Source organism: Cyphomyrmex costatus, unplaced genomic scaffold (assembly GCF_001594065.2).
Source record: "Cyphomyrmex costatus isolate MS0001 unplaced genomic scaffold, Ccosl1.0 scaffold5, whole genome shotgun sequence".
Lineage (NCBI taxonomy): Eukaryota > Metazoa > Arthropoda > Insecta > Hymenoptera > Formicidae > Cyphomyrmex > Cyphomyrmex costatus.
In genome coordinates this window covers 1,419,170-1,445,171 of record NW_017279267.1, presented here as the reverse complement: position 1 = coordinate 1,445,171, position 26,002 = coordinate 1,419,170, and the positions used below count along the sequence as shown (strand labels likewise).

The following is a 26,002-nucleotide window of genomic DNA, read 5'->3' as shown; positions in this document are numbered from 1 at the left end:
TAGAAAATTGAATGTGTGAACTGTCTATTTTTAAAAACTGCAAAATCTAGTTTCAATGCAGGGATAAACGAAAGCTTTAGCTTTCTGTAGTCGTATGACCACGAGTTTTGTATGCCCCATGAAATGCATTCTCGAGTACAATGCGCAGCTTGCAAAAAAATCGAGGCAGGGTACTATACAGGTATTCGGTCCTTCATTCGAATGTTTGTATGCGTTGAAATAAACTCGTGGAGTTGGTACGATATAATCTTCTTGCGTCACATAGCTCCAAGTGGTATATAGATGGCATCGTGATGCCTGTTACATGTCCTATTTAATTTTCTCCCTCTCGTATCTTAAAGTCTCGAGCGAGCTTACGGAATATATCACGACCGTTGTCTGTCGTAAGAGGCGAATGAAGATACACGGAGAGTTCTCGCAGTTGAATTGACGCGACTCGGTACACCTCTCAAGAGGAAAATATTGCGTTTCCGTTGCAGCGACTTCCGTATTCTCGAAAGGCGCCTTCTTTCATTACGACCGGTCTTACTGAGGATTCTCTAATGTAGAACAAAAAGGAAAGTATAAAAGCGGTAAATAACACTGATAGAAGGAAGGTAAAATTGGATCGAAAAAGATCGAATCACACGGAGGACTTTTTTACTTCTGAAAAGATCACCGAGTCGTCTCCTTCGCAAATAAAATATATTTTCTTTTTCTTACCTCTGGTAATCGTACTTCTCAATTCTGTGACACCTTTAAAGAAAACGTAATAAACGCGTAAGAAAAATCCGTACGCATTTTAGCGAAAATAAGAATTTCTTTTAAAACTTCTGTCTATTCATTTTTTACGGTAAAAATGATTGAAATTTATTTTGATTATTATCAAATTGCTTTTCATTCTTAATCCATTGGGTCAGAAATAACAAATTATAAGTTATAAAAAACAAATTACAAGAAAGAATAAAACTATTACCTCTGTTTATTAGTGATGCCGTTTATCAAATAATACTTTGTATTAGTATGGTATCGTCATAGATATATATAAGTATAATAATACGAAATCTTTAGAACATAAAATACTGTTATTTGCAAGATATTTTAAATCAGATCTTATATAATATATTTATGTGTGTAATTAATGTAAAAGCATTAATAATATACTTCACAAATCTACAAAGGGAAATTATCTGTACTTTCGCCGAATTTGTACAAAAATTGGTATCGCGATGCATAAATTTACGAACGTAAAGCGGCAGCGTGAACGATCGTCCTATCGGCAGGAACTAAAAACTCACTGCGCCCACGCGAATAATAAATTACCAGGTGACGTGAACCACTTTTCGATTCGGTGTAGCATAGATACAGAGTACAACGTTTCGTAGGAAGGAGCAAGAAGTTATAGGATCGGTTGATCTGGCCGCTCGTTTATCATCACAGGTCAGTTTCCTTCGGCCTCCGCGCCCTGCATACTCGCCTGCGCTCGCGTCAGGTCGAACCGAGAATCACGTGTGTCGCTACTCAGGATCCATAATTTACTCGACGTGCTGGAACTTCCTATTCGTTGGGTAGGACTTTCGCGTGGCACGGAGCACCTCAAGTGGAAGGAAATGTTTTCCGGGTAAATTCCTCCGCGAGGTCGGCAGTATAGTAGCACACTTGGGGGGAGAGAAGAAATATTTCTTTTGAAACTTTCGATCCGCCTGACAACTTGGAAGAATGATCGCGCGAATCTGTGATTCGGTAAATAAGGCCGGCGTGAGTTACTCGCGTTTCGTCCGCAGATCGATGAGAGATATCGGCTCGTAGGTTTTGGAGCTTAAGAGGTCTCTCTTGCTGACTTTATTTTTAGCGGAAACTGACTGGAAAGTACGACGAGGAAAGTTATTGATTGATATCGACAATATATGTAGTGGACTTATACAAGAAAAAAATCTCTCGATAAAAGAAGGATCTTAAGAACTTGTAGAAAAGCTTAGCAATAGTCGTTCAGAAAAAAAAAATTTTTATCATGATTTATTTTATAAATAAAAAAAATTTGAAGTTTAAAAATAAAATTGTGCGTTTAAATAATTACACTGAAAAAATTACTGTATTATTAGTATAAAAAATATTTTTGTGAAATATATATATATATATATATGAATGAAATATTAAATAAAACACGAGGAAGAATCTATTTTATTTGTATAATAACAAAGAGCGAATTTAATTTTTCATTCCGATTTTAATATGTTATTTCAGTAATGTTTCGATGGGGGTGTCCCAACGAATGGCAACTATGCTCAAAATTCCGAATTGATATTTAGAGGAAATAATAATTGTAAAAAATATGTTACAATATGTCAGAGTATTGTAATAAAAGAATGGAAATTAAATTTTGGCAAAACGTGCAGATTTTTAAAAGAGGAAAGAGAAATAAATTTTCATGTTCTTCCTATGTATGTCACGAAAGATTTGAATAATACGCAAAGAATGTTGGAATTGTATATAATACCGGCTAAGTATTAGTGAGTCGAAGAAATGCAAAAGAAGAGCATTGAAAGGTTCCAAAAGAGCGACATGTGACAAAAGTAAGAAGCAAAAGAAATATTCGTCTTTTCCATTTTGCCCTTGTCAGATGTAATATTCGAGGTTATACGAGTTACGAGGAAGACAGGATAAAGTTACCCATCTCCTCGGAGATTTTATGTCACGAGCTCAGATGCTCCATCACAGAAGAACTGCAGTATAACAGAAAAATATAGAAAACACATACCAGGAAATACATCGTATACAATAACAGTCCGATATCATATACAAAATTGAGGCATTCTGATATCATGTACAAAAAAATGTATAAAAATCGTAATAACATGAACGTAGAACGTTCACTATGTAGTAGGATATATGCGAGGATGAGTTCCATATAATAGTTCATTTAAGACTTTTACTTCAAATGTATATCACTGTAAATGATAAAAGTGTAAAAGTGGATTATAGCTGTTTTACCTTTTCCTAAATCCGACTATATTTATAAAATATTTTATTCTATATCTCTGGTGAATGTATTTTTTAAATATGATTTTATAAAATCGCATAGATACGTATATATAGATGTACATAAATTGTAGAGATATATTTTCTAGGATATATATGTATACACACACACATACAATAAAATAACCACGTATCAATTTAACGGTCATCCGTAATTCTACGCCGGATAATCGAAGCACTCGTAACTCCTCACAGACGAGTTATATCTTTCGGTCATTTCGTTCAGATTGACTGCCAGTGTTTCCTATGATCCTCCTGATACCACTCAATTTCCCGTATGTTGAAGACTCACCGGCTGCCCATTTATGATGCTCGTACACGCATTCAAATGCATTATAATGGAGCACCATATATTCGAATATCGCCACGTATTCCAGACGCAACGGAGAATGATGCACCCATCTGATGATGAGCGGGAATAGTGGAGACGTAATAACGAGAAGTTGGATTAACGTTTTGTCATAAAATGAAATACGGAGACCAATGAAAGCTGCTCGTAACAAACGTGAATATTTACCAATAATCCTTGAATAACTTTTTACGCGAGATAAAGGCTAATGGAAATAATTTTTTTTTTTTTTAAGTTTGCCTTGTTGCTTGTATATACTGTGATTGCAATTTTACACTGTTTGTCGTATTAACTCTGTTATTAGCATCGAGTCTCGTTTGTCACGGATTTACGGACTTATAGTTTCGCTCGAACGCGGAGAACGTGCGTGGACGTTGTAAGTTATAAGTATCTCGATAAGCTCGGTGATGTTCACATAGTAGTGATGAACTATCGTAAAGTTCATTTTGAAATTATATGCACAAAAACTTAATCTATGATAAGAGTAATTTCTAATTTGCACATGCTAGGTCAGAAGAATACAATTCGCGGAAAGATATATTTATGTTATTTTCCTAAATTGTGTGATTGCCTCTTTCGATCGTGAAGCAATTGTATGCGTATATGTTTTTGGCAAATTCGCTAGAGTCAGTGAATATGCTTTGATAAAACGTTTCATCGTTTACCACCGCGTAAAATCAAATGGTTGCAAAGCAAGCGTCACGTCGGGCAACGATGAAAGAAATAAAAAGAAAGCGTCGATGATTCGTAAATGCGCATAAATGTGTCGGGATTTTATGTAGTCTTAAATGCGCGGGAATGACTCCGCGGTAAAAGCACGCGGTCGTTCTACTTTCGAGGAGGAACGATTATCAGAACCGAATTGCAACTGTATTATCGGGAAACAATAGCCGTTCGCGTGGATAATAGCGTACTTTCGAAAGCCCTTGCGATTACGTAACACCACACATGGCACAACGCCTTATCCCCAGATGTGATGTGAGTACACATCCTACTGTTATTTAATATAAAGGTGAGAATAACAAGAATAAATCATGAAGTTGTAATAATATGCAAAAAAGAATTAAATTTATTAAAATTCAGTTTGCTACTTATTATTACTTCAATTATGTATAGCCTATTTTAATACGCAAAAAAATAAAACGAATTTTTTTTAGAAATGTATAAAAAAGAATATACTCCAAAAAATCTTAAAAATAAAAATTAATGTTAATAAATATTTTTAAATAACAATTAAATTATTTTGGAGATATATATATAGACAAATAATTTTACGATACACACAAAATGTATCAGCAATATATTTTATTGTATGTCTTTTATTATGTCGAGTATAAATTAATTTTAACATCATTTTTATGCCACATGTTCTGTTTTCATTACATTAATAAATCTGGAAGACTCGTTAGTATTGCTTAAACAGCGTTTTTTATAGATACGCGAAATACGTAAACATAATTAATTTCGCAATACTGAGTAGAGGCTTTTACATGAAATACAATCGCTTTCGCCATTACGAGGCGAATTATGCGCATGTAATTCCATATCCGGAATACAAAACGCAGTCTTTCCGGTTCGTCGCCTGTAGTCTGCTCGATCCAGTACATTCGTTCAGAAACGATGAGACCACGGCTATCATTGTGATCCGCAAATTCGCAGCGATTGTTTAATTGCTTTCCTCAGCCTGGCGTAACGCGCGTGTATCGCGTCGCATAATTTAAGTCGTAGCTGTCGTGGATAAGCGAAACGCTACTCGCGAAACTCGGCTCGAATCCCGAAATCCCCAGTGCATTGCTCGAGTAGTAGGGCGAAGCAGAACGGCGCCGGACCACACTAGAGATAAATTAACATACGTGGATCGTCCTATACGAGCTGGGAAACGAGCACAAGTCGGCCCACATATATATACACCCACACATGTTTGCTGATACTCACGGTATGCCGTCTACGTGCAGTGGAAATTTAACGGAGATATCCTCCACCGGGCGCAAGAAGCACCCGTAATTAACAGATAACGGTCAGTAGGATATTAGTTTATCCACGAGTGCGCCCTGACGCTGAAGGCGCGGACGATATATCACCTTTTTGCCTCTCATAGAATGATTGTTCCCGGCGCTCGTTCGCGACACGGGAAATTAAAGTTCGTTCTCCTAAGGTGCACCGAAAGGAGTGACATTATCATATTGCAGAAGATAATAATCACTCGTTAACTTGCATCTTCGTACTAATTATATGATTTTTCGCGTTTGAATAAATTAACTTTTATATTTTTAACAATGATATATATATTGTTACTTCACAATATTAAGCTATTTTTAAATAATATACTATACAACTTATGTATTGGATTTAAATAAAAGTAGCGATACCTTTATTTATATCTTGTCTATTAAAAAAAAAATATTTTTAAATATAGTTTTTAAAACTTGGGTCAATTATATTAATTGATAGAACAAAGTTTAAAAATTTGTTTTTTGAATTCTGGAGCAATCAAAGTTAAAATGCTCTTTTTATTTAATCCACGATAATTCTCTAGCAAAAAATCTGAGGAACATTTAAAAAAATGATCTTGTAGAAAAACTTTTAAGTTTTTATATTACTAGAAAGTCGAAAAAATTTTCTTAAGTATGTGTGTGTTTTTTTAGCACATGACAAATGCTCTATAAGTGAGAAGAAAATTTTCAATTTTATGTTCATAGTTTTTTATGTATAAAAAAATTACCGAAACTTACAGATACTCAAAAGACTGACCTTCCAAAAGTAGAGATTTCAAACTTTATTAAATTATTTCCTTAAATTTAAATTTAACTCATTTTTAACAACATTAAAGCTTCTTAAGTTTTGAAGTTTGTAGCGCTACGAATTTTTGTTCCACCTTAATTAAAATATATTATCAAATGTTTTTCATGAGGTTAATGTATGGAATTGGCATATGCATCTCTTAATTCACTTTACCGTTTTAAATCCGCTTGATGCAAAAAAAATCATTCTGCAGAAATTTTAATAAAAGCATTTGCAACTCTACAAAATGCTAATTTTTATTTTTAAGATTCTTTTGGAATGTACCTCTTTATACATTTTTAGAAAAAGTTATTTTAATTGTAAATTAGTTAGATAGAGTACATAATTGAAGTAACAGATGGCAAACTGAATTTAGAACAATGAAACTTAATTCGAAATTATCTGTATATGTATATAAATAGATATTTTATGGTTTTAACATCTCGGAATTATATATATGTTAGAATATATTCTGACGCGCGTAGCTGCTTAACTTTTCCGCTTTCTAGCCTAACTTTATTGGCACCAGCCCCCATAACTCTGTCTCGACTCTCTAGTCAATTTCGTTAGAGTGAACGTGAAAGTCTGCACGCCACATTTGCATGGTACATACACACACACACACACGTAAAAGCAAATTCTAATCAAGCACAGGTAATAATTTTACAATTTCGTGAAAATTAATTTTTCTAGTATTTAAAGATGTTTGTTTGAAATATAATAGATTCTAATGATAGCATTAATTCTATAAATTTAACTATTAAATTACCACGCAGAACATAGTAAGAAGCGTAATATTAATTAAGTATAAGAAAGTAACTGCTTGTGACATTAATAACGTAGAAAGTAGAACATCCGTATTGATTTGCCATCTGCAAGAACCGCTTTTCACTCAAGAGCGTCGACTCGAGCTTAAAACAAGTCTATGAAAAAGCCAACTGAGGAGGGTCAGACATGAGTGATCAGCTTGACAGCGTTCACTTCCGAATGTACGTGGGAGTTTAATATTATTAGCGTAACTTGCCAGTCAGTCTGTTAACTGAAAGGGACAACCAAAAGAACGGAGAGGGACACGTGCATGCGGTCTGGCTTATTACTGCCGTGCCGTGTAAGTAGATTAACTCCTGGTGCACTAGGAGGGAAATGACGTGAACGGAAGAAAAGAGCGGGATAAAGAAACGTTTTCTCTCGCCGGCAAAAGACGCTGCGAAAAATGATTAACGATCAATTTAAAGCGATTCTTCTCTAATTAATTAGTATTCTTTACGCACTCGCACCAATTTCTGACATGCGGGAACTTTTGACGAGTATAAATAGCGGCGATAGATGCGAATTATAACAATCACTTCTAGACCGTGAAACTTGGTAATTGGTCGAGTAATTGGTTGGCGGGTAACAACGTTTTCAAAAGTAAACGCAGTAACTTTCAGGGCGCGATCCTTAACGAAGATCCTTAATGAAGAAGAACACACCGCCTCGAAAATGCTGTGATTAACCAAGTCGTTAGCCGAGCGAGAAAAAATTTCCCATTAACATCGTGAGCTGTAATTTACGATTAGATCGAATATGGATAGTAGTATATCGACCCTGCTGGCGTATAAATCACGATGTCGAGAAATGGGATTTCTGAATAATGCAAGAATTTATAGAAGAATTTCTAGTCAGGATTTTCTGTTAAATATATTTTATTTCTTTTCTATGTTTTATAAACAGATTTCAGTGCGCTTTTAATTTTATTACACGATAAAAGTTTCTGCGATAACATGATGTAGGATATATTGAAAGAATATTCCAGTCGCGATATACATTCTTGGCAAGTCTTCAAATTTCAAAGAACGCGTCGTATATAGGAACATAAATCTCACCGCAAGAAAGAGATTTTTCGTTTTTCTTACGTCGAATCGGGTACGTTTTGTTCTCTAAAGATGAATTCGAGATTGAAGAAACTGCAGAAGAGAACTGAATTTTCAACTTGAATAGAAATCAAAGTGAAGACATTGAAAACGTAGTTAATGCAGATCCTCGTTAAAGATAAACCACGAATCATTGTTTGGAGTCGAAGTCGAAACAAGAGCAAGTTTTGTCGGAAATTAGAGAGTCGGTGATTCCTCGTTGCTTCAGTTTGCTTGGCGAAAGAATATCCTCAAGTGGAAGGCGGTTGGTTTCTTCATCCTACTCGCATAACTGAACGCGCGTTCACTTACTTCCGGAGGATCATCAAAAGTTAACGCACACATTTACCGCGTTCGGTGCAACTTCCAAACTGAATCTTCCGCAACTATAAATGCGCTTTAACGAAACTTGCCGTACGACCTACGTGTGCTTTCTCTCGTCAATCGATATTCGATACGGCGATCGCCGCACCAGAGACCTGTAACCAGACCGCACGTAATATTTTCCTTCGAAATGGATTCTATACTCGGAACATATATATTCGTCCAGACGTCAAAATGCTTATCTCCCAGCGTATTGACATAATGCAATCCCTCTGTTCATTTTGCCCACGAATACCTATGAGAAACCTGTGAGAAACCCTTTTGTAATCTAATCGAAATAATGGCATCATAATGCACGCACACTTTGCTTAGTATGTATAATTCATCATTTCATAAAGTAGAATAATACTCGTAACTTCCACGTAATTACTTCATTTACTTCGACTAAAAGTTTACTATAGCTTTTTGCAGAGTGATACTTCAAACACTTTAATGACTAAGGTACTTAGGACAGTGGGACAGCTTCTCTCCACACTCATATCGATTGCTTTAACGAAAAACGGCTCGAAGGTATTTACCGAAGGGTTGTCTCTCGAGAAATTTCGGGAAGGGATTTCCGGAGCCGTTATCGTTTTTGCGACGAGCGAAGTTACCGATCTGATAACAAATGGGGGAGAATCCGATCCTTTTTCCAGGTTGTCACACCGCGCGTACGTACACACCGACGCGTGTACGTGCACGTGTATGGATCACGAGTAGAATATAGATCGGAAGCAAGGACCGGAGTCCTTGGCTCTGCAATGGAATTCGATTAAACTGGCTGCAGAAGCGTTCGAGTTTCTTAGTCGAATTGGAAGATTCCACGAGCTCTTCGGACGACAAAGCGTCGCGGGAAACTCGTGGAAAACGCTCGTTCGTTCTTTCACCTAAGCCGTCGCCGCAGCGTTCCATGACCTCTTCCGGTTCTTAGCTGGACGACTAACTCGTTGGCCAATTAGAAAAAACTTTGACCAGGACGGGATTACTTTGATCCCGGGAACTTCGGTCGGCAACACGATTGTGTTATATCTTGGCGTCGCGTTAGGATTATAAAGTTTACCCTGTCGGATTTCAGGAGATATGTAATGTCACTCGGACGCTATCAGCACTTAAAAACGATTGCTTGCGAAGTCTATTCACGTGTTCTAGATCCTAAGTCAGATTTTTCGTAAGTCAGATCGCAGACTAGTTTCATCGATAACATTTCAGAGATTGTCGGGAATGAGCGCGTTTTCCTCTCCTATATCTTTGTATCTAATCGCGACAATTATCTTTTATACTTTGAGAAAAATCGCGTAAATTTTGTAGATTTGGATACTAGATCGCACGCTAACACAACGATCCGTATTCGCCAAAGAAGACGCGAATGCGTCTGGTTTATTGAAACATTGAAACGTACGGAGAAACGCAGTTGAATCCGCGCGCAAAGCCGCGGCTAGCTATGAAAAAGGTTTACGACAGCTGAAATTCGCGACTGTCGCGTATATACTACGTTATGCCCGGATAGTGGAGTGGCTAAAATATAGTAGATACCCGGCGTGCATTGTGCTACTAGTCTTTCGTGCCCGCGATCCTTGCCCATTTATTTGATATACGCGGCGGAACAAAAGGTGGGGTAATGATCTGACGCTAGTGCTTCATACTGCCACGAGCAAAAGGAAAACGAATGTGAAATTCACGGCGGAGATTTACGCCTATTTTCGCGACCGGCCAGATATTTTTTATAAAGCGCGTTTCGCAGTGAATATTGCCACGCGGCGATACGATAGAAATCCACCCTTTCTCTGAGTATTTATAGCACACTCGTCTTTAATTAAATTGAAAAATTACTCGCAACGAGGAGAAGAGGCTCGTGTATACTAATCCCATGATGCAACTGATACTGAGATCTACGCTATATGCGCAATGAAACGACGTTTATTAAAAACAACGATTATCCTCTAGACTCACGCATTGATGTGTAGCTTTTGCCTATTCATGCTATCAGATCGCAAAGCTATCCTGCAGATGCATTTACGCTTTAAACGGGAAATTTGACAGAAATTATTTGTTTTTTATTAATATAATATTAGAATTTTAAATATTAATGGTTATACACATTTACGTAGCTACTCAATTTGTAATTTAACGTTAAACGATAAAAAACTGTTCGATGTATTTAAAATACATTTATAGTAATTTATAATTTGATCGTATATGCAAATTAATTGCTAGCTAACGTTAGCAATTATAAAATATATATATGGCATATATAATAATGGATTTTTAATTGCGATAAAATCTTTCTTGATTAAAATCGGAATTTGCGTGCGGAATATTGTCTTCTCTCGGCCGATCATTATTCATCTTGTCCTGTTTCAATAGATCTCCTCTAGACTTTAACTGATCTATTAGCTGTCTGTACTGAATGATTTAGATCAGGCTTCATTATTACATATTTCGCGAAACTGCACCGTTATCGATACGTGTCTGTGCCAAACCACATACGAGTGATTGCTCTCGCGCATCTGCCGCGGCACGAAGGAAATGAAGTTTAATCCTTCGGTAAGAGTTTTCACGTATATATACACAAACAGAGCAGCCGGCGGGAAAGGCTCGATTAATCATATAAGCAACTTTTGCCGCAGTTCTCGAACGAGACGGCGCAGCGGCGTGTTCAGGAGGGCGTTGTGATGCGATGGCGAAAGCTGCCGCGTGCACAACGAATGGATGCCGAGGGGTCAAAGGGGATATAGTGGAAAACGGTGGCTGCGAAACGGGTGCTCCGTTCGAAATTGTCACAATGATAAATCGCGTCGGTATCGTATATCTTGGTGGCGCGTCTCCAAGCACTTGCACACGGCCGAAACTATATTTTTCCCGGATACGGATACGCGAAAACGGGGGCTACGTGCGGGAAGTAGAGCATGAGGACTTGGGGGGGGGGGGGGGGGGAAGGGAGGAATGGGCACGGTTACGAGCCATGGATACGTGTGCATTTGTAGATTTCAACGCGTACTCATCGAGAGAACGCATGCCGCAACTTTGTCATGCATGCTTGGGGAACAATACCCGGCGCTTGTATCACGGGAAAAAGCATAGATTCACGATCAAGTATCCGAGAGCAAATCCGAGAGCAAATGTTAAAATATTTTTGTACGGAAGTACAAAGCATTTTTCTATTGAGAATTTGAGATTTACATTGTGAAATCTGTAAAATGTGACCTTTAAAGTGCAATTAAAGGGAACTGGGATTTACATAAAAGTCGAAATTGCCTTGATAAAAATATAGGTATGCTGTTTTCTTCGACGTCCGTCCAGTTACTGTCTAATTATTAGGTACTGTATTTTCATTAGTTGTAAAAATATTGCATAGAAAAAATAGACAACAACTTGATAAAATTTTATGTAGTAGCAAAGTAGCTGAAGCAGTTTCCCTAGTAAAAATATGTACGATTTGCGTAGATATACCTGCCCAACGATTGTCTAGTATCAATAGATTATCATTAAAATTGTTTAGTATAAATAGATTATTATTAAAAGTTAAAACACTGTACAGTCCATTTATTGTCCTGTTTTTGTTCATACATAGATTCAGATTCTGCACATCTTTCGTGCACAGCAATTGCAGATAAAGCGTTACATTTAAAAATCCTAAGTAGTTTCACTTCTTAGTTACTAAACAGAGTTAATTATAACGTTACATATAACTATCCAGTAACTGCTCAAAAAATTTCTATTATATAAGTATTCTTTTAAAATATATTATCTTATAATAGTGTAAATTATATTTATTTAGTTGTCTAATTAATAATGTAGAAAAGATAAAATTATTGAATATGAAATTATAACATTCATGTTATGTGTTATTGTTAGTTGATGTTTATTTGGAAGCGACTTCGTCGGTTGACATAAAAAGCACCTGAAATAAAAGAAGAAATATAAAAAATAGCGACGGACAAACGAGTTTAACAAAATATATATTATTTTATTTATTCGCTTGTATTATGGCTGTGTTCAGAATTGGAATTCAAAAGATTGGAACGGAGGGAAGAATCGTAGGATAACCATTCTCCTTCTATACTGCTACGACTCGAGATAGTTTATGTATTATATTTTTCTCTCCTTACATTCGTTACGTAAAATATCACGTTCTTGGCAGTGCAGTTTCGCGAAGAAGATAATAATTATTAATATTCTAGATTTCTTCGAAATGTATTGCTATGCCGAAAAGAAAGATTTGCATAAAATAAAAATCTGCAAGGAATATAAAACAGTGTTAAATATCTCTTTCGTAGCGAACTTTTAAAGAAGATGTTCAAGAGGTGATATGTATTTTTCTTTGTAATTGAATTATTTAAAAAAATATGAATGTTTTTACGCTCTACATTTACAAATATCTTCTATAGAAATATCTTATGTAATATATACTTTGTTTTTGTTTGATCAAGCATAATATTATATTATTAAAAAATTTAATATTGGAGCTTTTTTTTCAAATTTCGAGTAATTTACAGATTCGATTATAACACACCTCGCTCGCGAATAAACATCGCTTCGGTAAACACGTACGAGACGTTCCCTATCCTTTTGGTAGCTAGTTCGAAGTTCTACTCCGGCAAACAACGCGGCGTTACGTTTGCCGTAGTTGTTGAAGTGAAAAACAAATATTGTCTGGTGCTTGGACTAGCACGAGGCAGTGCTGCGACATTTCGGACGGAGGTTGCTCGCTGCTGCGGAACGAACGTGTCATTATCTTTAGTCGCTAAGCTCCATTAGAAACTAAATGCACCGCGTTCCGGCTGGCAAACATGAGACCACTACGAGAAACCTGACTGATTATGGAGATGTGGTAATTGTGCAGTTGATGGGTTCTCTAGAACGGAGAAGGAAAAGTTATCAGGCAAAAAATTGAGAGAGAGGGGGTGATAAAATTCAATACTCTTAATGATTAAGTAAATTTTTTATAATGGCAAAATTAAAAATACGATTGGGTTGATTTTAAGCACAGTCTTTTCAAAGTTTCTCGAAAGAGATTTTTAGAATTTTAAATGGGAACGCATTTATCTAATCATAACAACAGTTTCAAGAAATACTGACGTTTGAATACGATGTGATTACATCCGTAAATAGGAGGCGTCAACGACGTTTAATGTGTGTTTCCGCGAAACAGCGAGTACAACTTGAGTACATCCTGAGAAGCGCTTGTTGGAACTATAACGGTATAGCGCGACATTCGCTACAGAATTCACGCTCGGTCTGACCTGAATATTAATGCTCGATGCATATATCTTTATCATGCAGTCTTATCCAAGAATATATCTTCCAACTATAACAACAAACGACAACCGAAGCTGCAAGCGCGCATGGTTGCTTTTGTTTTACGTATTTCAACAAATATTAGTGGAATATGTTTTCTTGATTAAATGGATATTTACGAACAAATATAATTTCTACTGTGTAATACTTAGAACACATAAATTATTATACTATAAATATACAGAGAATTTTTATGTAAGCCCACATATGTAGTATTATAATATTAAATTTAACAATTTAAATAATTTATTTAGTATCTATTTTTTATTTTTTATATTCCATTTTATTCTTGCAATATAATTTTATGTAACAATGACGATTTTGTTGCTCAGTATCATTATATATGTGTTAATCTCAGTATGACTTTGCTCGTTAGTTTCGAATTTACAGCTGGTAATTCACAAGAAACATCACTTCAAGTTGTTTGATCGGCAGGATGGTCAGATGATTAATTATACAATACTACGAAGCGCACAGTCATCTAAAGCCACAGACAATTAAAGGCCTTGATTGTGGACGTGCTAAGATACATTCTGATGCGTAATTAATCGATATTCCATTTAATTGAAGCCTAACTCGATTAATAATTATGTTGCTTCGCCATGCATTCAATAACCGTGACAGTAGAGTTCAGCGGACTAATTATTGTCAATGTTAATGTCTTTGTTGTCTCAAGATATTATTAGCGAATGACAAATTATTTAAATTTTCTATTATTTATATTTTATTATTTAAATCTTTCTTCTGATCTTCTAAATATATACTGCAATATATTCGATTATAAATTTATTATTTGCATTTCTCTGGTTTAATTCGAAATTTTGGAAAGCAGGAAATATTTAGTATTATCAAAGGCATACCTGTGCCAAAGGAGCTACACATCATACAGCTATTATATTATTTATGCTTTGGTATAACCCTTTCAAGTCAAGCATGATTGAGCCCTACATAATTCTTTTCATCTTATTAAATGAACATTTAATGAACATTAAATTAAACAGACAGCGCGAGCTAATATCTCTACAAGAGATAGCGTTCCTTTAATTAAGTTTCGGCCAAAGAACATGTGCTTCACCTTGAAACGAAAACGGCATACGCGCTCGTTGCAGCGCTTGTAGATGGACGCAGAAAACGCGGTTGCAGGCTAATTTGCGGTGGTGCTAAACGAGGAGTTGCCGGGGCATCAAGAAACAAGGTTAGACAAAGGGTGAGGAAAGGAGAGAGAAAACGACGTAAACTCCAGACACACGGCGTGAACTCGTGCGAACTGCGGCCCGAGTAATTATCTTTGCAACGAGAAATGTTATTTACTCGTAACTATTTACCTCTTCGGACATTTGATCTTCCTATGGAGAATTTGGCCATTTAGTCTTGGCATGAACATTAAGTTTTACTGCTTATCTTAGCGACGTGCGAAAGATGCTCGATTATAACTATCTACAGAGCGTTATTTCTATACTTACTCATATACATAGCGAAACGTAATAACTGAAAACGGAGACAATTCGGATAGAGAAAACATTTCCGAGTAGAAAGCAAATTGCAGATTGCTGAACCGGGAAAAGATGTAGAAAGGAAAAGAGAAAGAGAAAAAAAAAGAGACGAGACAGAGCTGACCCGGCCTTTGTGTCGTTGACATTCTGGTAACCGCTGATTCTCTTTTCATCGAAACCTCTTTTACCGTTAGGTCGGTTTTATCAAACGAAACTAGCCATAATTGCATGACACAATCACAAGCCACTTGAGGCTTTCTTTTTCGTTCTTTCATGCCGACTCCAGTTACATGTTTCTTCTTCTATTTCGATCACCGTTCCTTGCGTGTCCAATCAGCACCTGGATTAAATTAACTACATCGGCACCTTTTGGATAAACCCATTTATAGGGGTAGTGCTTCCCAATGGAGATTACTTAAAAAAAAGAGAATAAAAGGAAAAGCGTCATACCGGAAGGGGAAACACTTGACACGGTTACGATGAAGGTGTCTGATGGGAGTGGCGAATTATAATTGGAGGATCGTATGCAAGAGGTGATCAAACGAGATGACTGTTGAATACGAGATCGGCGGCGGTATGAAATAACTAAAGACCGCTTTTGCGGATAGAACAATTTCTGAGCCAGACGTATTGCTGTAAAAATACATTTTAATCTAACGAATAAAAATATCATTTGTGTCCGTGGCAGCAACAAAATGTAATTTGAAGCATGACAAAAAAGTTATGGCGCAATAAATATTGTAATTGCATTACAAATATATCCTAGTAGATAAAGTCAGCATCTAGTCAGACCTTCTCTAACGCAATCACTTCTATTTTGATGGAAAAAAGAGATAATTATTTGTCGTCCGATGTTTCTCTTCTTTTACTTCTACATGATATAAAAGGAGACAAAGGAAAGAAAAGAATTTTGTTCAAACAAATGAATGTTGGATGAAAAAAAGAAAGACTATGAAATACTGTTATTTACACGGGTTGAGTTTATATACTTGAGAAAAACGTCCTTAACGGAGTTACCTTCTTTATTCTGAAATGATGCGACGGCGAAAGTTGCAAGTTGCTCTCTACTTTGAACGTAATCGTAGACCGGAAAATGCTACGGTGCAGGAAAGTGTTCAGGAATCTCGGTTAAGGCAGTGTTAAGAGCAGTTAAGAAGATAGCGCGAGCTAATAAGGTGGACGAGCGATAAGTACATAGTAAGGACTAGAAGTGGGGGAGGGAAGAGAAGAACAGGTAGTTCCTGCAGCTAAGCACCCGATCGTCCACCGATGCACTATATGAGGTAGTGTATAAAGGTCGTCCTTGCAGAACGCAGAGTGGCTTTCATAACTGCTGGACAAGTTCGTGGTAAAACCGGCGACGATAGATAACGATGAGTGAATAACACTTGGTGGCAAAACGATGGGATAACTTCGGCTTGTCACATTATGTACAACTGAATTGTCAACTCCACCTCTACTTTCCGCTGGCGTCACCATAATGGGGTCGTCATCCCGCCTTCGGCCTCCAAAGTCCTTACTATATAGCGACCTCGTGAAACATCACGGGAGAACCATGACCTCCGTCTTATGCACCGCTCGTCGCCTCGATGGAGATACGCTAACGAGACATCGACGACATTTCCAAGCAGATGAAAATGCAAATGCCATCGCAGTCCTAGAAACTATGCGGTCTCTTCTCGCTCGTCGCGATATGAATTTCATTCCGATTGAGACGTGACGAAAATTAAAGTAACCGCATAAGATAATTATTATGTCTGTCATGCTCCCACGTTTTATATTCAAGAAAATGAGATAAAATAAGCGAAAAAATTTAATGAGTAGAGGAGTGCTTTTGTATTTGATATATTTTTTAAGTTTTTTTTTTTTAAATAGATGTGGAAAATATATATAAGAATACCTTTTCTCTCTATTTATCTCTCTTTGCGATCTATTTCTAACAATTTTAATTTTGTACTTGTCGCATTTATAAGTAATGGACAATTGAAAATATGACGTATTATGGTATTTAAAAAAATACAATTTCGAACAATCGATACATGTTAACACGTTTATATTTTGCATATTATTATTATCATTATATGTAATATATCAGTATATATAATTTAACAATTAATTTAAAATTATTTTAAAAAATTTATTATAAAAATAAAAATTTCACGTGAAAAATGTGACGAACACTTTAATTTAGAAAAGTCGCTTTTAGCAATCGTGTAAATCTGTAGGTTCCAATAGTTTCCCTTAGTCTTGGAATTTTTCACAAGAGTTCTTTGAGACTTGGTCCGTGCTTCATCTCTTAATGATCATCCGTCAAAGGAATCCTTCTAATGAAATATTTTGCTATTTTGTTGCAGACGGGATCTCGTATCGGTGGAAAAAAGCTTTTTGAACTGGGCAAAGTCATTGAAGGATTTAAGAAGACGAGTAAGGTCTGCATGAGTCTAATTCCGCTTGGGAGTGAGAAAGAACTAGCGTCCGGTAGATCTGAAAGGAAGAAAAAAGGTGGAAAATAGTGGTAACGGTCTCGCACATGTTACGAGGGTAAAAAAGTACGAGTAGAGAAGAGCGAGCAGCGGGAGTAGAAAGGCCGTTACTCTCACGATCGCCGTCGGTAAAAGCGATGATTGTGTCTTCATGTTATACCCGAAGGAACGGAGTAATACGTTCTGAGAAGAAGGAACGTGAAGTATAGGGTGCATAAATCAGGACTCGTGCAGAAATGAAGATTCTGTCCGGGAAGAGGAATAACGGCAACGAGAGTGCAAAATTTTACGTGACGTAAAGCTCTTTCGTTCAATGACGCGGAAAAAGTGCGTCTGATAAACAACGACGGGCCGCTGTCCCTTTATTCTAAATTTCCATATTTGTCGCCGATGGTAGTATAACGGATTGTGTTAAGCATCAATTCGTGTCGAGCATCAATTAGAGCGGAGACGCGCGATCGTGCTTAATTAATTAATTTCGTTGCTTCGCGAGTCGGTTATGTCCTATCGTGATACTCGATCATAACCTAGCTAGAATCAACCGCAAGACTAATTAATACTCACGAGTCAAGTAAAAACGCTTCACTCTTTTCTATTTTCAATCAATGGCACGTCTTTTGATCTATCTATCTATTGAATCTTCATCCCTCCCTCGACAATCCATCTGCATGTCGATCCTTCACGCTCCCAAGTTCGCTCTTATTAATACGCAGACTTGATTTAATGAAATTCTTCTTTTGAGCATTTTAATTGAATTGCATATAAATATTATGCGTGTATAAATCACGCAGCATCGTATTCTTGTAATTTCCTTCGAGCTATTATCCGTCGAGCGGCTTCAAATCACAATGATATGAAAATACCAGCTATTAGATGCTGCAGGATAAAGCGACGGTGGTATCGAGAGTTTCGTTCGATTGCGTAGATATTCAACGGCCGTGACGTATTGTTGTGCGCCCGTGTTTGGACGAAAAAAAAGAGAGGAAAAAGAGGAACGAGCATAACGAATAAAAGCGGAGAGGAGTAGCGGAGGCATGTTGGAGAAGATGATATCGAGACGAAGAACTGATTGAAACGTGAGAAAAAAATGACGACTATCGAGGCTGTTAGTGAAATGAGTGCGGTACGTCGGGCGGTATGGTTCAGCGCCGTGTTATTCGCAGCAACTCCCTTGGCCTATACTCAAGTAACATGGACGCCCATCTACGTGGGTGGATACAGTGAGTACAATTGTTATTCTTTATGATTCATACAACGCGATGATAACGAAAAAAATTAGACTGTGAAATTTTACCATAAAATTGGATTAATATTCTCTTATTATAGTTAGAATTTTCATAATTTTAAGTACGTAACACTTTTGGTGAAGAGCGCTTATGATGAAATGACTCTACTGAAAAAAGTGACTGCTGTAATAAAATATAAAGTTAATGTTAAATTTGTTAGAGTTAAAGTATAATAATGTGTCACTAATTTCTTGTGCATGTGACTTATTAACGTCATTTATCATTTCTCATGATTTGCCCGCGGAATGCATGAACACGCGATATTTGCAGTTGTCACGTACACTAATCTTCATTTTCATATGATAATACATTATGATAAATTATGCTTCGGACCGCGTGTCGCTTCGTTACGAGCTGAAAAAACATGTCAAAACGAGCGCACATGCGTTTCCTCTTTTTTACGCGACATATTTTCATTCGTCCGACGGGAAAGCGAAAAAGGAAGGAAAGAAGTGGCGCAGTAAACGATGAAATATCGCGTAGCGTTATTTTTTCGCATTACTCCGAATCTTTTTTAACGATTCGAACTTTGGCAATCAGGGTTATAGCGCAAACGACGAGCGGCGGACGCGAAAGTGTGCTTCACGATAACCTCTGTACGAAGGATTGATAGTGTCAATTAACGAGCCACGACTGGCTGAAAGTTCGCAAACGAGTACAATTAATGGCGCATCAGCTTTCTGCACGGCAATTAAGAAAAGAGACATCAAAGTGAAATGAACCTATCTAAAGTTGGGTAGAAGTCCTCAAACGCATGTTGCTATGATATTAATAAAATGTTAAAATTTACAATACTCCTTAAAATAATATAAAATAACGGATGATTATATTTACTTTAATTAATTATTATTGGCTTAAAGCTTTTTTTTACAAATGAGATCCGCTAGAGTAATAAAATATAGAAATTGAACATTAGATCTTTTTCAAAGTATTACTTTACTATTTTAAAGCGCTTTAAAGGAAATTTTATAATGACATTAAACCAAATTAGACATTGCTGTGAAGATACGTTCCATTAATGCAATCATAAATGATTTTAATGACATTTCTTTGAAAAAATGAGTTCAGAATTTAATCTATTGCTCGCATAACAGAGAGCGTCAAACCGGGAATGATGATAAATGCATAAAATACTCGCTTAAGAGAAAAGCAATCTCACGAGTATTCAGATCTCGACGGACATTAAATTTTTATAACCTGGGACATTTATCCGTTAATGCCGTCACTCTGCCTGATGGACGTTGCAATAATCGAATTACAGGAATAGTCCGTTATATAATTTAGACTGGACGGTTTTAATATATTTTACTGTTAATTATCACCGTTGAAAGTTTAAACCGATAGCTACTACCCATCTATAACTATTTCACTCTACGACCTCATAACTTTTGTATATATTAATGAAATTGTATCACAGATGCTGCGCTGATAAGTAGATTGTGCGGTCATAAACTCATATAACGCGATACAATGCGAGAATATTGTTGAAATATATTCTAATATTACATATATATTATACTTTCTTAAATAATTGGACAAAAAATATGGCACATTTATTTAAATCTATTCCTAAAATGATTATATCTGAGAAATTTTTTGTATTATTAGAAATATTGTAATATTTCAGATCGAAATTACAATATAAAATGTACTATGAAAATAGTCGACCGACTGTATTGGGTTGTCGATAGACAGTATTTTATCCTACGTACTCCCAAGAGAAAACGCGGAGATCTGGAATCGGTAACAATGTATCTACAGCGGGATCAAATTATCGCACACATAGAAAACGATATTGCAAGAGGGTTTAGCCCAAGTAGAGTTTTACCGAATGATCATTCAATCCACGTAGAACGGATTGAAAACCAATCACGCTTCGCTCCGTAGAAAGATATAGGGCCTTGCTACCTAGAAATCAATCTGAAACGTGCCCGAAGTAACTCAATTTTCTCCAGTTATGTCTAAGGTTACCGTTACAGGCCGCGTATAAGCTGATATGAGAAGGTGAGCGTCCTTGAGTTTGCAACTTCCGCGAAGTCTGATCGCAGTCTTAATCACTAGAACTTCATCGTGAGAAATTAAGCACTACCGTTCTACAACTCCGACGTATCTTACCTTGTTTGTCTTAATGAACAAGTCGCAAAGTTGCGCCTTCCTTGCCTTTCCGAGATTTACTCGCTAACATTTGTAATAGGAAACATAACGACCAAGTGATATTTTTAAAAATTACATTCCAAAATTAAAGTTATATCCTAGAGAGTACCCTAATATTTTAATTTTGGATATAACGTTTAATATAACGTTTAATTCCTCTAGAGACTTTAGGCACTCAGTTGCTGTATTTTCATCCAGAAGTAATCTGTGTTATATCACGTCAAATTTCTGTTCACAAATACAAGTCAGGAGGAGCAAGTTGCAGAAGTATACTCGACACATAAGCATGACGATGCAAATGTGATACACATTCGCCAAGTGGAATGTCGCTTTATTCAAAGTCCGAAGTAGCAACGCATAGCATACCGTAACAGAACTGAGAACCTACTATCACGCGCCATTGTGGCACATCAATCTTCTAGATCGTTACGCGTCCTCCGTCCATTTAGTAAGGTCCCTCCAGTTAGATCCTGACTTCGTCGTAAGCGATGTCGTCGCGGTAACGACTGGGCTAGACAAGCGGATCCTTTAAAGCGTGATCCAGGGTTGCGTGTAGATCCGCCGGAATAATTCAAGCCGCAAACATCGTGCTCTGGTGATGGTGGATCAAGCGGGAGAGAACTCGGAGTGAGTTTAAGCGAAGGGGAAACGAAGTGGTGGAATATAGGATCGCCGCTGAAGACTCTCCTTTGCAGTTAGTTGTCGTCGGTAGCAGACTGTACTCTAATTAACGGCGGGTAACAAGAGTACCCGAGAGAGATGGAGAATCGTTGTAATAACTTGCGCTGCTATCAAGCGATGAAAGAGATGGAGGAGGAAGAGAAGGAGAGAGATTGCATACAAAAGAGAACGGATGGGTGGAAGGGTAGTTTATGAAAGGCGTGAGAGAGAAGCGATTCTCGAATCGGTATCTCAAGTACGCCCGTCTTAAAATGTTGTCGATTAATTAACACCCGAATACCGAGCGCTTGCTGTTTCCTGGTGTTGAAACTTCCAACTTCCGTGACGTGAAAAGGTTGAAACCCAGTTGATGCCTCCGGTGAATATTGCGCGATACTGAGAAGACTAACTACTGTAAGCAGAAATCGGAGATGGATAGTCTCTCACGTCGTGTTAAGTCGACATAAATGGGGTTAAAAGTCATTTGTCATGCAACTCTGTACGCCCGTTTATACTGATTGTGAGTTATCAACAATGCTTGATGGAAGTAATGAAGCTTCTTTCAGTTTTTTCTGCATAAAGCATTTCCTCCCGCAATAAATTTTTTAACTCGGTTATTACACACGTTACGTCATAATGTTTGAATAAAAAAAGAAAGTTTTATTATATGTTTATCAGTATAACACTTCTTGTGTTTTTATTATATGATACAATATATAAAGAAATTAAACTGATCAGAATAAATGACATAATAGAAAGAATTTTATTTTTAGTCAGAGCGGATTTTGATGCTTAATAACTGGTCTAATTTTCATTTATAATTCTTTATTTACGTATTGTGGAAAAATACCGTTTTTTCACTAGTTATTACAAAAAATATTTCTATATGCCAGTTGTCAAATTGGTCGGATGCCTGTTCTCGAAAGTTGGAAGCTTCGGGCTCAAACTCTGGCTAAAGTAATATTTTTCACAACAAATTCTTTATTGTTGTATTTTAAGATTCATTAGCATTATTAACGATCAGTGTAATTTGTGATGTTATTTTTAGTTTATGATTATTGCGTTTCAAGTCCAACAAGCCGAATTGGCATGCAGATTATAGAACTGCAAAATGTATTTGCATTTGCATATGAATATTATTAAGCACTTTGACCGAAAATAAGATTCTTTTATATATTATTCGATTTACTTTATTATCTTTGAGTCTATTTTTCTTTGTTTATCTTTCAATCTATCGCAGAAAACGAGTAGAGGAAATAAAGCGTAAATTGATTCGCTTTATTCTTTGAATTTCGATGACGCGCCATAGAAAAACGGATCAGTGGCGCGGTATCTTGCGTATTATAGCGTGTATAGATGCACGAAGACTGCATTGTGAATCAGACATGCGTATTTAATTCACATATTACTCACACACGAGATATGAATACACGCAGCATGCTACTGGTCTGCATGCACCTTGTCTCATTATTCGAACTTCAAAAGGATCATACTTCCATTGTAGCATAGCAGTAATTATATTCCTTTCATATACCGTTATTATGTTACGTTCGTCATTTATGACGAACTGGTCTTTATAACAATAGATGAATGATGTCGTCTAAGCCAATATCATGGATCAATAAATTATTCAATAACATTGCTTCATGAAAACTACGAAAATGATTTACCGCGGTATCTTGAAACGAAGCGTTACGTCGGTTTCATTTAATTTCAAATACAATTGCTAAAGATAATTTTTAAATAATTTCTTCAAATTACTGAATTATTTCTTGATAAAAAACGATGGATAAAAAACTTCTTTTACGCGCGCGTGTCCAACTTGGCGAATGAAGACGGAGATTGTAAAAAGACTTACGCTCGTAAAGTCATGGTGAGATTCAAGTTGGACGAACGCGACTCGAATATCGTGATCAGTCCTCAAAGATTGCGAGCGATTCTCAAAAGAGGGCATAAAGAAAGCTTTTGTCATTTTTCTCCATCTTTACTTTCTCGTTTCGCACCACTTAATCTTATCACGCGCGATGCGGACTCGGCCGTTCAAACTCCGTCGTTACTACTTGCTTGTTTTGAAGAGCAACTTGGTTCACGAGCCAAACTTCGATCCTCTCGCGGTTTTTATTACATTGCTTTATTAACGAGAGCGTGTTGCACGAATTAATTACTTTGTGTTCGCACCAAATTTGTTTTGTTTCAACAACACGTGATAACAATGGGGTAACTTCTATGGCAGGTCAATCATATATGTTACAAGTAATTATTTGGATGACGGTGATAAATGGTTTTATTGCAAAAGCGTTTGCCTAAAAATATATTCTTCACGATTGCGTAGCACCAGGCATTATTTCTTCCGTGATAAACAGTAAACATTGGCGCCACACACATATATCCCAATATTTTAAAAATAACCGGATTACAAGAAATCCGATTATTTTTAAAAATATAAGGATTTCTTTGTGTGTGTATACTATATATATATATATATCCATACCAATCTCAAACAACATTGCCATGAAAATATGATTTTGTGCGAACTATAAATGCGTATCCGTCATATTGATTTATAAGTCAAAATGCGAGGGAGAAACGTTAACATTCTCGCACCATGCGTTTGAGGAGGCAAAGGATGGGTATGCGGAGTGCACGAAGGCGAAAACGTTTGCTTCGACGAGTAAACAGAGGCGATTCTGTTTGCTTTCCGAGGAGGAAGAGCATGTCTCAGCGTATGCGTGGAACGAGGTATTTCGTATCTCTCCCCCATATGTGTGTCTCTGCATGAATGACAATTCAATATTGATGCTAATCTTGCTCTTATAAGCGACTGCTGTCCACCAATTTGTGTGTTCACAACAATAAAACCGCGCTTCCAAGCGCAGAAAGTGCTCTTTCAAAGTGAATTGTAAACTTCGCCCAGACAACTTTGTTTTCCCGGTAGACGGATGCTCAGTTGATATTCCTCGTTGAGATTGTGTATCCTAGTTCTGTTAGTTATTAACTTGATCTCGCTTGAAATTTCATTTCCTCCGACAAACTGTAATACTAGAGTAATTATTAGAGGTATTATTTTAATTTTCTCGCATTATTATACATAAAACAATAAATGAATTATATAGGAATAATTACTTTGTGCAACCGAATTAATAAGAGGACATCCAAACGTCATTCTAGATTTCACTCAATTTATAGTGACAATTTACAATAACAATAGTTACACATATATCAAAGCATAATATTTACGAAATTTGGTATACAATACATATTAAAAATTGAGCGAAATATGGTTAATCGTCCTCTTGTAAGTAGTGAAACTTCTAATTAACTTGAAAGAACTTCATTAAAAATGTCGGAATATGACAGAAATTGAAAAAGTTAAACCTTTTAGATAATTATCTTACCCTACGTCATTGAAAATCTCATTGACCCCATTACAATCAATTAATTTGACTCATACTTTGCTTTGACGAAGCTAAAGTTTTCAGGTATCTTTTGCCGAAAGTAGAATTTGAAAAAGTCAAACTGTTTCTAAAAGAAATTTTGCAGACGGACGACCAGACCCCCAACTCTGTGAAATTATAAAATTTGCTATACTATTTAATAAATATATCCGTTTACATAGTAAAACCTTATATTATTACAATGAAAAATTGTATTGATAAAATGTTTGTAACAAATACAGCTTTAAGTGTCAATTTACCGCGTGAAATTATTTTCTCGAAGAACGCAATCGTTAACGGTAAAGACATCACGAATACATCGTTCGATGCTGTACTGTCGAATTGTTCAATAAGGGAGCAGCTGTAAAAAGGTACTGTATAATGAGAGAAGGGGTTTCGGGTTTCGTCGATCTTACAATCGCGGTGGCGCATTGTTACAAGACTATCGGGACTATCGCGCGAGCGAGCGAACTTGAAAAGCCACCTGCGCGCGTGGTGTGCAGGTGCATTGTAATTTCATAGTCTTCGAGCCCCTTCTCCCTAACCTCCTCCCACCGGGTTTTCCGCCAGGTCGACGGACCGGGGACCGTCGGGCAAACTGTAATCCTGTTTTCTAAATGTAACCCAACTTCGGCGAACATGTGTATGTCCGACCACAAGCACTGTTCGACAATTTGTCTCTGCGCCCGACGCTTCGCCGCACTTCTCTCTCTGTTTCCTCGGTACTCTCTTCGCCGCTCCCTCAGTCTCCTAACTACATTCTCCTTCCCCGTGTTCGGTATCCTCCCCAG

At 36.8% G+C, this 26,002-nt stretch overlaps 1 protein-coding gene across 1 annotated transcript in view; it reads left to right on the top strand.

The window, feature by feature from the left end:
* LOC108778264 (uncharacterized) overlaps window positions 1-26,002 on the top strand; it is a 254,792-nt gene that overhangs the window by 32,800 nt on the left and 195,990 nt on the right. The window contains exon 2 of the mRNA XM_018545395.1: window positions 18,551-18,897. Within this exon, the coding sequence (XP_018400897.1) occupies window positions 18,765-18,897 (133 nt within the window). The 5' untranslated portion in view covers window positions 18,551-18,764. The remainder of the gene's footprint in view (window positions 1-18,550; window positions 18,898-26,002) is intronic.